The sequence below is a fragment of the Scyliorhinus canicula genome, chromosome 7, assembly GCF_902713615.1.
Source record: "Scyliorhinus canicula chromosome 7, sScyCan1.1, whole genome shotgun sequence".
In the NCBI taxonomy this organism is placed as follows: Eukaryota; Metazoa; Chordata; class Chondrichthyes; order Carcharhiniformes; family Scyliorhinidae; genus Scyliorhinus; species Scyliorhinus canicula.
Genome location: NC_052152.1, coordinates 98,185,579 through 98,200,829, shown reverse-complemented (window position 1 = coordinate 98,200,829; position 15,251 = coordinate 98,185,579). Strand labels below are relative to the sequence as shown.

The 15,251-nt window shown below is 47.3% G+C and overlaps 1 protein-coding gene across 6 annotated transcripts in view; it reads right to left on the bottom strand.

Annotated features, from left to right (window-relative positions):
- The window catches only part of reps2 (RALBP1 associated Eps domain containing 2), a 259,419-nt gene that overhangs the window by 74,492 nt on the left and 169,676 nt on the right, over positions 1-15,251 (bottom strand). For all 6 annotated transcript variants that reach the window (XR_005461312.1, XR_005461313.1, XM_038802518.1 and 3 more), the window contains 2 exons: positions 13,552-13,700; positions 9,546-9,652 (listed from right to left, as the gene is read on the bottom strand). Coding sequence is in view for 4 of the 6 variants with exons in the window: in XM_038802518.1 (XP_038658446.1) it covers positions 9,546-9,652; positions 13,552-13,700 (256 nt within the window). In the remaining 2 variants the exon portion in view is untranslated. The remainder of the gene's footprint in view (positions 1-9,545; positions 9,653-13,551; positions 13,701-15,251) is intronic.

Genomic DNA, 15,251 nt, shown 5'->3' with positions numbered 1-15,251 from the left:
GGCCCGCAGCCCGTACTGGTCCACCATTCGGTCCATTGCTTGTTGGAACACCGAGACCCCATTAGTGATGCCGAAAGGGACCCGGAAGAAATGGAAGAGGCGGCCATCGGCCTCGAATGCTGTGTAGTGGTGGTCCTCAGGGCTGATTGGGAGCTGGTGGTATGCAGACTTCAGATCCACCGAGGAAAAGAGCCGGTACTGGGCGATCTGGTTTACCATGTCTGCAATCCTGGGGAGGGGATACGCGTCGAGGAGCGTAAATCTATTTATGGTCTGACTGTATTCGACCACCATACGGAATTTTTCCCCGGTCTTAACGACCACCACCTGAGCTCCCCAGGGACTATTGCTGGCCTCTATAACCCCCTCACTGAGTAGCCTTCGGACCTCTGCTCTGACAAATACCCTATCCTGCAGGCTATACCACCTGCTACGAGTGGCTATGGGTTTACAGTCCTTTGTGAGATTGGCGAAGAGAGGGGGGGGGGGGGGATTCGCAGCGTAGCGAGGCTGCAGATCGTGAGTGGGGGCAGGGGCCCTCCGAAGCCGAGGGTGAGGCTCTTGAGGTTACATTGGAAGTCTAGGCCTAATAAGAGTGGCGCGCAGAGTTCGGGCAAAACGTAGAGTTTGAATTTCGAGTAACTAGCGCCTCGGATTGTGAGTGTCGCGGCGGTGCGCCCCTGGATCTGGACCGAGTGGGAGCCTGAAGTGAGCGAGATAGTTTGCTGCACGGGGAAAACGGGGAGCGAACAGCGTCTTACCAGGTCTGGATGTATGAAGCTCTCCGTGCTCCCGGAGTCGAAGAGGCATGGCGTTTTGTACCCGTTGATATGGACCTCTGCCATTGAGTTTCGTAGATACTTTGGTCATGATTGGTCCAGGGTGACCGCGCTGAGTTGCTGGTAGGCGGCGGCTCGATCAGCTGTGCTGGAGTGGCCCCGTGCTGACTGCCCTCTGAATTCATAGCCGAATTCGAATTCTTCCGCAGAGTTGTCCGAGCGCAGAGATGCAGATCGGGCCTGTGGATCGCATGTGGCGCTGGTGAGGAAGATGGTGTCCAAGATGGCGGCCCCCATGAGTCGCACTTGGCTGGCCGCCTGGTGGAGGTTTTCCAAGATGGCGGCCCTCATGGATCGCACGTGGCTGGAGGGGGCGGAGTCGGGGCATAGGCCGCAGCGATTCGGGCCCCGCGGGCCTGCGCGTGAGGGGAGTGATTACTTTGAGTCGCTGGGGAGTTGGAAGCTGGGGCCCTTTTAGCGAGGCACACTCTTACGTAATGGCCTTTTCGCCCGCAGCTGCTGCAGGTCGTGTTGCGGGCCGGGCAGTGCTGCCGTGGGTGCTGGTTCTGGCCGCAGAAATGGCAGGCTGGAGCAGCATTGTGGCTGGCTGCGGCAGCATAGTGGCTGGCTGGGGCAGCTTGGTGGCTGGCTGGGGCAGCATGGTGGCTGGGCGGCCGCGTAGCACAGGCCTGGGGGAGTCGTTGGTCGGGGGCCCATGATTGGGTCACGGGGTCCGCGGGGAACGAGTTAAGGCTGCGGAAGGAGTCCTCCATCGTGGTAGCAGCTTCCACAGTCGTTTCTAAGTCCTGGGCCCCCTTTTCCAGCAGTCGTTGGCGCGCATAGTTAGACCTGAGGCCCTCTACAAAAACATCGCGTACAGCAAGTTCCGTGTGTTCAGCTGCAGTAACCACTTGGTAATTACAGTCATTGGACAAATTATTGAGTTCCCTTAGAAATTCGGCGAGTGATTCTGTAGGCCGCTGACGGCGAGTCGCGAACACATGGCGAGCGTAAATTTCATTAATAGGCCTTACATAAATTTTATCGAGAACTGCTAGCGCCGCAGTATATGAACTGGCCGAGTTTAGTTGCGTAGAGATTCTGTGGCTCACCCTCGTGTGCAGTAGACTTAGCTTCTGATCCTCTGTCATTTCGGCTGTGCTCGCTTCTGCCAGGTAGGCCTTGAAGCACCGGATCCAGTGGGAGAAGATTTCTTTAACCTCTGCATCCTGAGGGTTGAGTTCCAGGCGTCCAGGCTTGAGAGCCGATTCCATAATCGATCTTTACTGTTCTTAAGTCGATTAAATTGATGGAACCATCAATTCACCAGACACGTGTTTCCGATATGAATCTAGGCTTTAATCGACTTACTTCAGAGCCAGCCTGTTACCCGTTGATGAACTCTTAGTGAACTCAGGCTGACTCTGGACAAGGGTATTTATACAGCTGCACTAGGGGGAGAAGTCGTGGGCAGAGCCAAGGGTGGAGCCCAGTACAAGTTCTTGAGTACTCCCAGAGCTACTCCCCCTAGTGGTAGGATAGCGCTACTGCGCTTACAAAGACAGTGTGAATTATCATATATATCTATATATTACATTCACCACATAGGGTCTCCTCAGAGATAACAAGGTGCCAGTTTCTATAAAAATGCCATATTAGCTATTATTTTTCGAGGGCAATAGACAGGCATAGCTTCAGCCATTTAAAATAATGCCTTTGCCTAGTTTTAAAAGTTTTGGAAATTAGCCATGAAGATATAAATACGTATTTTGTAAAAATATATACGGTGAGATCTCAGACCACTCATATGACCCAAAGTCAAGCCAGCTGAACCTGCAACTCATGACTTCACCTGGACATATATCATTCAGTATCTGAGCTTGGGTGTATTTTTCACGAGAGGTGTTGATGAATGATTTTGACATTAGATATTCAGAAGATACCAGCCTCAACATCCAGATACATTAGATGAAAAGGTCCTTTGTTTTGTAGATAATTTCCCAAGTGGAACATACAGCAGGTGGAAAACACTTCTTACCCTCCTCCACATTCAATTTGGGATTTTTTTTCCTCTCCTTAGGTTCTGTCCACCCACGAACATACTGGGCATAGAATCAGAGAGTGGTTGAGCACCACATGAGGCCATCCGATCCATGCCAGGACATCTCACTCTGTTGGCTTATCCCCATAGACTTTCAATTTCCTTAATCTTCAGATAATTATCCAATCCCCTCAATGAAAGCCCCATTTGAATCTGCTTCCACTGCACTCTCAGGCAGTGCATTCCAAATCCTAACCAGGTGCTGTTTAAAAATGGTTTTCCTCAAGTCACCTCGAACTGGTGTCCTCTGGTTCTCGACCCTGCTGCCATTGGAATACTTTCTCCCCCTTTACTCTGCCCATCCTGATTTTGATGTGGAGATGCCGGCGTTGGACTGGGGTGAGCACCATAAGAAGTCTTACCACACCAGGTTCAAGTCCAACAGGTTTGTTTCAAACACTAGCTTTCAGAGCACTGCTCCTTCTGCTCACCTGAGGAAGGAGCAGTGCTCCGAAAGCTAGTGTCTGAAACAAACCTGTTGGACTTTAACCTGGTGTTGTAAGACTTCTTACGATCCTGATTTTGAAGAGCTCTATCAGATCCCCTCTCAACATTTTCTTCTCTCAGGAGACCAAACCCAACTTCACCAATTGTTCCACATAACTGAAGTGTCTTATTCCCAGAATCATTTCTGTAACTCTTTACTTCACCGTCACTAAAGCCTTCACATCGTTCCTAAGATTCCTGCTGATTCCACCAGCCTTCACATGCTCTCTTGAAGTCCATCATTATCCTCCTCATAATTAACAATACTTCCAAGATTTGTGTTAGCTGAAAATTTTGAAATTATGCCTTGCTCACACAAGTCTAGGTCATTAACATAGGTCAAAAGCAGCGTGATCCTAACATGACCGTGGGAGGAATAGCATTATATGCCTTCCTCCAGTCTGGAAAAAAAAACGTTCCCCATCACACAACCATGCTGTCACTCTCCCTTTCACTCCATGAACTTCATGGCTGGATTCTCTGTGTTTGGGACGCCGTCGTAAGGGGGCTAGCAGGGACCTGCCGTAAAACTAGTAGCTTTGGCTGCAGATACAGGCCCCCGCACTTCCAGGTCGGAGGCTGCGCATGCACACGGCGGTGGCCTCCAGCGGCTGCGCCCTCCAGCGGCCGCGCTGTGCTCCATGGCGGACTCAGACCGCGGAGGTGGACATTAAAAATAGGCGCCCAGTCGGCCGCGCACCCAACCCTGATTGCCCACCCAAACATTGCCCGGCTGCGTATAAGGCCCACCTTGCTCTCCGATTCCCCCCCCCCCCCCCCCCCCCGGCGTCCGCAGCTGCCGCTAGTTTCCCGACCGGCAGGACCGAGTGGTCCATGCTGTCGGGGCTTCGGCCGGTCGGGAGTAGAGAATGGCGGAGCGGGCCTCCAGCAAAATACTCACTTAGTACCTTCAAACGTGAATCCCTTTGGTCCCTAATCAGTCCTACACTATTTTTGCTGCTTAAATTCTTATGAAGGACTTTTGGATATTCTTCTTGAACAGGAGTTAAAATAATTGTATTTACAAAGCTGCTTAATGTGATCTCCTTTTTCCATGGCAACATGGCGATGTGATATAGGAACCCTTTGAATCCAGAGTGTTCTGGCATCATGCAGAGGGTGTCTACTTTTATTCCAGAACTTACAGAAAGTTGTTAAGCCTTGCTCGCCTGAGATTCAAGTCAAAATGTACCAAGTTATCAGAGAGTTTCTCGACGCTGGCGAGGCCATACTAACAGACCGAGGAGTACCTTCAGTGGCAAAAGGACAGACTCTCTCACACATGTAAAGAGTTTGACCAGCAGCATCAGGAAGACAAATATCATGGTCCAGGATGTTTCTGTACCGCAATCTACCAGCATTGATCTTGTGATGCTGGGGAGGTTGTTGATAGCTTCACATATATCGGCTCCACAATCACCAACAATCTGTCACTTGGTGCTGAAATCAACACACACATCACAAAAACTGCAGCTGTTATATCCAAGCTATAAGAGAGAGTGGAAGAACAGCAGCGTGACTGAATACTCAGTGCACTCCCTTACAGTGATGAGGCCTGGATAACTTATGTTAGGCGGGAGAAAAGGCTGAACATTTTCCACTTCACTTTATCAATGTAACCTCGGCATCACTTGGCAGAAAAAGATCACCAACTCAGAGATGCCAAAGTGTGCTAATAACATTAGCATCCACGTATTGCGAAGCCAATGCCAGCTGAGCAGGCTCAGTCACCCCCATCGGACGCATGACAGCCATACACTTGAAAGGCCTTCTGTATAGGGAAGTGGCCATTGGGTCACAAGCTCCTAGGAGTCCAGACCTCTGCTCCAAGGACACTATGGCCGAATGTGAAGATCTTGGACATTGACAACTGGGAGGCAGTCACGGATGGCTGTGACCTCGGAGACTGTTTGGAAGCCCACTGGATGAGGTAATTCGGAACAAAAAGCTCAGCTGGCTGAAAATAGAGCCCAGAAAAAACAGAGACCAGTGAATCCTGCAATTTCCACTGCCATGCCACAGGAGGGCTCCTGGGCCGCACCAAGCAATGCTTAACACAGAGTTGACCATCACGAGATAGAAGGCTGCCACAAATTCAATTGAAAGGAAAGACAATTTCCACAGGTGTGCAGATTTGTTTTCAAAATAATCAGCTAATTCTAGATTCTTTTTTTAAAAACACAAGGAACATACCCATTTCTGAATAAACATGATGGACTATAAAATATTGCTGCACTGCATATTGATAGGAAACTCTAAACCTGTAACATCATTCCAAATCCTTAAGAACTGCACAATATAGTAAGTAGTAGGTGTTTATTCCCCTGGTGTCAGCAGCTAACTTTAAGTTGGATATTGCCACTTCAGTTATTTTAGAATAAATAGTTTTGCAGTATCCATGAGCGTTCAGCAACGAGGTGTATTTGGAACTTTATTTCATTGCCGATCATTCTTCCAGCTATAGCTCAGGAAATTTGACCTGTTCTGCAATTCTTCTTGAAAAGTCCACTTGTGCAAAACTGGCTTCATTACAGATTCTGATCATATGTTAAAGAGCGGATGCAGGTTAACAGCAGCATCCAATCATCAGAAACATTTGCTGTCATCATTTAACTACACTAAGAAAATGGAGCCCATTTGATTCAAAATTAATTTGGATGCTATGAAGATAGTTGAGTTTAAGTGAAATGAGGCAAACCCTATTTCTTGTTCCAAACATTTGTTCCGTTCTTAAATGCAGTAATTACCCACAGTCTCATAACAAAGACGCGTCTATCTCCATCTGTACTCCTGCACTAAAGCATATGCTTGCTGTGTGCTTGCTTTTAAGGCAATAATTACCGGTTCCATAAACCTCAATTTCAGCAAAAGCCACAAAAAGCTCCATTTACCGCCAGTCAAGCAGCCCGTTGAGGCTGAAGGATTGACACATTTTCCAACCATGAACACTTAAAGGTTTGGAGCATTACAGCATCCCCTCTCCCTTGACAAAGGAGCAGTAATATCCCGCATGGGACTTACAGGGTGGGTATGATTGCCTGTGGTTCTTGCGGAGTAGGAGCTCCGCCGCTGAGGGACGGGTACCTCATTCAACTGTATAAAGGACGGCTAGTAAGGCACCGACGGAGAAGAGACCCGGTAGGGATCTACTGGGAGTTGGATATAACGTAACTGTAAAAAAACCCAGTTTGTTATTACTTGGCGTGGACTCCCCATGTCCTGATTAAAGGAGCCTTCAAATTCCCCCTCCTGATCATGGAAATTGCCAGTTATTCTCTTCCACATATTTATCAAATTTCCATCGACAGGAAGTGAATGTTGCAAGCAGTGCCAGCATGCATTACTCATTCCCAATTACCCTTGAAGGTGGTGATGGGCTTGCTCGGCCAGAAGGCAGTAGAGGGCAGTGCCATAAAAGCTGCATGACCTCCTTAGGGCGGACAGGGGGAGTAACCACTGTGCCACCAACTCCTGTCCATCACACCAGTACCACCTTCCCCCATACTCCCCTTCCCCCACCCAGAGGATGACCAAACCCCACCCGCCAGCATTCTGCTCGCTCCCCACTCTGCACCACATTTCAACACCCATACAGGGTGCCCTACACACACAGCCCACCAGCTGCCCACCACTGTGCTGCCCATGTCTGGCTGCCTCACACTGTGCATTTTCTCTCCCTGCCGATAGGAGAAGGTGTCGCACAACCGCAGGGAGAGAGAACAGACTGGAGGGGGCCCATTGGACCTAGTCGGTGGGCCCAGAGAGCGGGCAGTCGCTGAAGCAGAGGGCAGCTTCGAGGAACCAAGTGAGCCCCCGCTGAGTTCGGTGTCTTATGGCACTGGTGGCACCACCCCACATGATCACTCTACCAGCCCACCACACCATCCCTCCACCATCTCCACCCCAGCACTCCACCACTTCCACCTCACCGCTCTACCAACCCTCCACCCCACAGCTCTACCACCCCCACCACTCCAACACCCGCACCCCAGAACCCCACCACCTCCCCCATCCCAGCACCACCCCCACTCCAGCGCCCCACCACCCCAGCATCTCACCAGATCCACACCCCCCGCCACCTGTACACAACCCATCCAACACCACATCACTACTCCACCATCCCCACCCCAGCACCCTACCACCTCCATACCACCCCTCCACCACCCCCACCTGCGGTCCAACCATGCGTCATGTCTTGTGTCTTGCGGGATCATCTGACGATGAGGCGGGCCCTTCTAGTGTCCCCGGCCACATCCTAAGCACACGTCAAGTGACGAGGCGGGACCAGACAGCGAAGCGAGCCCCCAAAAGACAGCCCGCAACACCCCGGAGCACCAGTCCGGGGATGACACAAGCTTTCCATCACAGCTGTCTCCTACACCCACCACAATCCCAGGGACACTCACCTCAGTTGGGCATGTTAGTGAAGAGGCTCCTGGGGCACTATCTGTGTGCACCACACACATGCAGCAGTCATCAGGTGGAAATAGGAACCACAAGAGAGCAGACAGTCAGTGGTGGATCGACCCCAGGGACTAGCTGCAGTCCAGACTGGTCTTGGATTTCTAGTAAGGATGGTCCCATTGACGCTGGAGATGCAATCACAGAGCCAGGGACTACATGAGGGAGTGCCAGCAACTATCTGGAGCCTGCAGCTGCAGCTGGAGTGGTCCAATTGCCTGCAGGGGCAGGAGGTGGTGCTGACCATAGGTGATGCCCAGGCCAACACTGAACGGATGGTGTCCACGGTGGAGGCTTTGGGGGTGAATGTATCAGCCATGATAGCCAAGGTCTGTGCGGGCAGTGGGTGACACACAGGACAGGGCGGCCCGTGCATGATGTGCATCTCATAGTCACACACTAGCTGCACGTTCATGGAGTGGAACCCCGTTTGGTTTGTGAAGGACACCCCCTTACGTGCTGCTGCTCGTAGGGGGACATGTGTCCCATTGATTACCCCCTGGACACGGGGCATCCTGGTGAGGACAGCGAACCCCACTGCCGAGGCTGCCTGGGCTTGGCCTAGATTGAAGTTGATATATTGTGCCGGCCAGGCATGTCGGGCATCATGATGGCACAGATATACTGAGGTCTGCGAGATTCCAGACAGGTCTTGACTCGGTGCCTGGAAGGACCCCGTGGCCTCTGGCCCTGGAACTCCAGCCTGCGGCAGGGGTACAAATGGCTAGCACTACCCATTCCAGGGGTCCGCTCTGCGGCCCCTTTCTGGCGCCCTCCTACCTTGGGTGGACCGTGTAATGTCCTGCCGGCAGGGTGTGGGGTGGTGGTGACACCCTTACGGCCGTGTTATCCTGCGCAACCACAGGCCACGGTGTGCAATCTATGGGGTGTGCAGCAAGATGGCTGCTTGGCTGCTTTGCAGGCCGCAGCAATGGCGGCCTGTGCCTGGACACTCTGGTCTTGGAGGACACCCCAATCTCACGGCCCATCCCCTGGGCAGTGATCACCCCCAAACCCTGCAGGTCCCTTGATTACTAATAACCAAACTATTGTGCTACCATTCCTGCAATTTCAAAATGATGCTCATAAAAAAACCTCTCTCATTGGCCCCGATTTTATCTTTGGGCAGACGGATAATGGAATAGTTTAAAATCTCAGACCCAGTGGCGTGTTACTCCTGAGCTTCATTATAATCCCACAGGTGGATTTTACAACTGAAGCATTAATTAGAAATTTGTGCTGTTATTTAATAAATTTTAACCAAAGAGTCAAATCTTTCCAAAAGGGCGGGATTCTCCGTCCGTTCACAACAGTGGGATTCTCCGCTCCCCCTGCAGTGAATCGACAATTTAGTTGAGTGCTAAATTCACCCTCCTCACTAGCAGCGATGGTGGGGCGGACTCACAATGGGGAATCCTGGCCAAAGGGTTGCAAAAACTGTGGAAACGTTTACACGTATCCCAACAAACAAGAGACACGTCCAGTTCTCTGCTGCGTCATCACTCATATATGCTTCAAAAGACGGATTTTATTGGTTGGATAGGATTGTCGAGCAAGATAATTAAGATCAATATCTGATGGAACAATTAAAACAAATCCTAACAATTTCTTCTGTTGTCAATGACATGTAGCACATTTACATATTATTATAGCTTTGTACTATAGCTGGGCCCTTTGAAACGAATTACATGACATGTTAATAATTTCTCCAGTCTCACCTCACTGTCATTCCAGTTTGTCCATTGCTGTTGTACTGGTAGCGACTCAACAGCCAAGTTGCCATGGGAACCCAAATGTACATCTTCGTGCGTCAACTGTGGAGACACTGCAACAGAAACTTTGCTTTTGTAAGTTTACTAAATTACAGCATGTCCTCACTTACCGTTGACCCATTTAACCTAGTTTTACTTTAACAATTTTAAAATTAATTTAATGGGATGTGGGCATTGCTGGCTGGGCCGCATTTATTGCCCATCCCTAAGAGCATCTAAGAGTCAACCATATTGCTGTGGATCTGGAGTCACATGTAGGCCAGACCAGGTAAGGTCGCCAGATTTCCTTCCCCGAAGGACATTAGTGAACCAGGTGTATTTTTACGACAATCAACAATGGTTTCATGGCTGTCATTAGACTTCTACTTCCAGATTCTTACTGAATTCAATTTTCACCATCTGCCATGGGGAGATTCGAACCTGGGTCCCCAGAGCATGACTCTGGGTCTCAGGATTACTCGTCCAGCGACAATACATCTATGCCACTGCCTCCCCTTCATCATTAATGAAGTAGAGTCGTTATATCCATTTCACACTTTCACTTTAACGTCAGCTACCACAGACCTCCTCTTCTGTGGTCTGTCTGCTCACATGACTTTCCCCCACAGTGCTTCTACACTTGCCCTCTTCCTCCTGCTTCCCCCTTCCTTGCCGGCCCCCACCCCATGTCTCATAGCTTACTAACTCCCATCTGTACCGCCTGTCACTAGATAAGAGTCTGGTTGAAATTCTAAAAGTACTGCATACTGAGGTGCACAACATAATTGTTTTGGACATTTTCATTGGTATATTGTATTTCTTTCATATCTAGCGATATATTTTATTTTGCAAGTTATTTTTTCTCAGAATGGACAGGTCTGTACATGTATGATTCAGCACTTCAACTTGCCAACTTGCACATTACTATTTCCAGGAGGGAAATGTCTGACAGAGCCTAACTCCAGCTTTAACACTGATTCCTATGGACAGCCATGACTCACATCAAATCACTTCAATTAAAGTGGCAATTTCCACATTTATGGAGACAGGTTTTAGTTCTGACTGATACTGAAGCAGCAGTATAACTCCAAAGGGAAGTCCCAAACAGAATACCCAGTTCTGCAAAGCTGCCTCTTCCTCCTTCACTCTGTTCATCACACTAATAATAATCTTTGTCACAAGTAGGCTTACATTAACGCTGCAATGAAGTTACTGTGAAAAGCCCCCAGTCGCCACATTCCGGCGTCTGTTCAGGTACACTGAGGGAGAATTCAGAATGTCCAATTCACCTAACAGCACGTCTTTCGGGACTTGTGGGAGGAAACCGGAGCACCTGGAGGAAATTCACGCATAACGGCTGGATTCTCCATTCTGGAGACTAAGTGTTGTCGTGAAAACTGTGGAGTTTTACAATGGTGAAATTGGGTTCACTAGATGTTCTTTTTACTGTACAGACTCTTGAACTAGCTTGCCTTGTTTTGGAACCTTTGACATTGTGCTAATTGAATTTGACACGATTTAGTAACACAACTAACCAGAATCTTAGGGAGATTTATTGACCTTACACATCATCAGGAATGGCAGATCCGTACAATATGAAAAAAATCCCAAAGCAGCGGAATGAATAGTTTGCCACACAATTTAAGAGTAATTGATGTGACGTGTTCAGTAAAGGCCAGGCAAACTTTGGCCCTCGAACTGATTAGCTTTGCCTAAGTTGCTGAAGGATAACTAACCTGAGAAATGACAAACTGAGCTGAGTGAACCAGCTTAGTGGAGAAACATGGAATGGGGAACATGGGGATTAGGAGGGGTGGGGGGGCTGGTGGAAACCACAGGCACCAAAATGCCAAGCAGGAGCAAGAGAGCACAAAAAAAGTCAAAAGTCATAACATCATAACATTTTAAAAGATGCTTAAAAGAAAAACTGGGAAACTGTGTGTGCTAGCCATATTAGCTGGGCATGGTTGCTGGTTTGGGGGGGGGGGGGGGGGGGGGGGGGGGGGTTCCTCCCACAAGTCCCAAAAATAGATGCTTAAAAAGAAATGAATGTTGGCATTTGTAATCAAAGGAGAAAAATGCCAATAAGCCACTCCCTGCTCCATGAGAAACATTAGCATTCCTAATAATAATTAAAAACTTCTTCATTTTGTAGCTCTAGATATGGACAGCAGTCTAAACTCTGGACATCACCATTCTACAGTGAGGAAGGCCTGTGTAGGATTGGGATAGAATTGCTAAATTCTGATGATTTTATTACAGAAAAATGTAAATGACATTTTGATGCCACACTCAAGGGTAATCACGAGCTCAAACCTACCGACATTTTAGGGGAGGCATGGTGGCGCAGTGGTTAGCACTGCTGCCTCACAGCACCAGGGACCTGGGTTCAATTCCAGCCTCGGGTGTCTGCCTGTGTGGAATTTGCATGTTCTCCCTCTGTCTGCGTGGGTTTCCTCTGAGTGCTCCCACAGTCTAAACATGTACGGGGTTGGTGTATTGACCATGATAAATTGCCCTTAGTGTCCAGGGATGTGAAGGTTAAGTTGTGGGGTTGCAGAGTTAGGGCAGGACATGAGTGGAGTGCTCATTTAGAGGGTCGGTGCAGACTCGATGGGCTGAATAGCCTCCTTCTGCACTGTAGGGATTCTATTTTTCTTTCGAGCAACTTTAGGATGGTTACATAAGCTTACTAACAATATAATCAATCATCAGGTTGTGAGACTTTGTTGTGCATGAGGCTATTTATATCAAAACTTCTCCTTCTGAGGGATTGACTTGTTGCTCTTCTACACGTATGTGCTGTTTGCCCAAGCCACCATAATTGTGTGAGTAAGAACTGATGGTGAGTTTTGCCAGTTTTTACATGAGGGTGAGAGCATGTGTCAGAAATAGAAACAGGGATAGAAAGAGAAAATATATCAAAATTGTAATAGCGAAAGACAGAGGTAATGAAAAAAGATAGAGAAGAAAGCAAAAAAAGAAAAATGATAGTGAAAGGGAAAAAACAAATTATACTAGTACCTCATTGTGTTATTTTAAAGACAGTGCACTGCTGTTGTTCGTGCAGTTAGGACAGTGAATTTATCACACTTGGGAGTGTGAGAGTGGGTAAAGGAAACATGGAAGCAATTGCTATGCTTTCCTCACTCTTTTATGAATGCACAAACTTGCCTTTGAGGAGCTTAAAGTGGCTATTCTTCCAAATGATGAGATTAAATTACGTAGGCATTGCGGCCACCCAACATCCTCAGATGTCCAATGTATGCATTCTCTTAAGGCGGAACTTGATGGTAATCAGGACCCTGGCTATTTTCCCTTCCCTAGCCCAGAAGCAGCAAGGCCATTTCTTCCTCCTGCTGCTGCCCCACTGTTGGAAGATTCTAATGGGAATAAATGACCACTGCACACTGCCTTCCTACCATATTGATTCCCTGCAGGCACAATGGCTGTTAATGTCTAATCCCTTTGTCTGCATCAGCAACATAAAAATCCTCAGAGGACACGAGTAAGGTTCCAACATCAAATCCATTTCTATTGTTATTCAGTGTTTTGACTACCAACTTTACACTGGAAAGTTGAACAGGTCTTCCTGGATGACAAAAACTATGTAATATATTTACTAAAATCAATACTACCTCCCACAGTATTAAAAGTGAGAAAATAGAAATACTTTCAATTTCAACAAATGTGACTTCACTCAAGCCTTTCCTGCTTAGGAGCTATTCAGTCAGCCTGCAGATATTATGATAATGTTCATCCTATTACAAAGTTAGATGCATGTTTAACCTTGCACTTCTTTAAAACTAACGACCCCATTATCCTATGTTGCAAACAATGGGGAGCCATACTTGCCAAGAGCTTGTTGAATGATTAGGGCTGAAGTGTTGCAGCCCTATTAATCTGAGCTACATCACCTTTAAGAGTAGCGTCCCTACTAAAGTATGGGATTTATCCCTTACATTCTGCTTACCTTCGCTCCTCTGTAGATATTCAGGCATCAGGGTCTCAGGAAGTGTGGCTGGCAATGAATAGCCATTCTTCCTGGCTACGACTAGGTGAAAGGCGGCACAGAACTCGAACAGTGTCAAAGCTCCATCACAATCCATATCGGAGAGTTCCCTGCAGGCATAATGGCTGTTAGCATCTAAACCTTTTATCTGCATCAGCAACATAAAAACCCTCAGAGGACTTGAGTAAGGTTCCAACATTAAATCCCAAGGGACATTTGATTTCTTTTTAAACTGTTTCAAACAGAACCCTGTTCCTCAACATTCAAAATTGTTCTTCTGGAATACAAGTAGTTTTATAATGTACTGCATTGAAAAAAAACATCTGAAAGTCTCCTCTAAAACTGTAAGAGGTTCAGCTTTGGTCAGATTATATGGGGAGGCATGGGGGCAAAGAAACATACATGTAAATAAAGGTTAGGAGCCAGCCAACCAAGTTAGTTTCAGTTTAAACAGGGGACACAAGTTCTTCTCCATTAGAAAATGCATTAAATCCAAGGGAAAAAGGTAAACCAAAGAAACCTTCAATTCTTTTCAGAAGAAAAGACAGCCCAAAATCCTCAAAGGGTTATTGGAGAAACACCACAACTGTTTTAACGTACAAATATCTTTCGAGAAAAATCCCGCTCCAGGTTTTATTAAATTAAAACAAGGAACTTAGTCAAAATAATTTTTGAAATAATGTTGAAGTAAAATGTTGACCCATTGAATTGGAAAAGATAACTTTTGATTTCTGTTCCACCCTGATCTAGCAAGTCTGTCATAGAAAACACAGAAAGTGGCCATTTATCCATCAAATCTACATAGTCATGTTAGTCTCACTTTCCTGCTTTTTCCTCAAACCCCAATGTTTTTTTTCCCCTTCAAGTATTTATTTCATTTCTCCTTTGAAAACTATTAAATCAGTGCCCACCTTCCTACCAAACAATGCATTCCAAACCAGGCCATTCATTGCATCAAAGTACTCGAACTGGAGTACAATGGGCAGCATGGTGGCACAATGGTTAGCACTGCTGCCTCACAGCTCCAGGGACCCAGGTTCAATTCCGGCCTCAGGTGACCATGTGGAGTTTGCACTTCTTCCCAGAATCTGCGTGGGTTTCCTCCGGGTGCTCTGGTTTCAGTCCAAAGATGTGCAGGTTAGGTGGATTGGTCATGCTAAATTGTCCCTTAGTGTCTAAAAGGTTAGGTGGGGTGAAGGGTTACGGGGATAGGGTGGAGGCATGGGCTTAAGTAGGGTGCTTGTTCCAAGGGCCGGTGCAGACTTGATGGGCCTCCTTCTGCACTGCAAATTCTATGATTTTATCACGAGTGCACCTCTTATTTGTCTGCAAAACAGCTATTTACCACAACTCTACTTTCTGTCAGGTAGCCAATTTTGTATCCATGCTGTTTGGCTTCTTTAATCTCAATGGGCTTCAATTTTGCCGACAAGCCTAACAGATGTTTTTAATAATTGTTTCATTTTCAATCCAAAACCATTAAAGATAATCTCAATTTTCCAAATCATACTCTGTAAAACAGCAGTATTTAGCTCTGAAATAGAACAAAACTTGGAAAGGGTCGTATATATAAACAAATTAGTCAGAACAGATGAAGGAAAGCAGATACCAGTTTACAAATAATCTAATATTGTATCTGTGTTCATCACAATCTGTTTTGC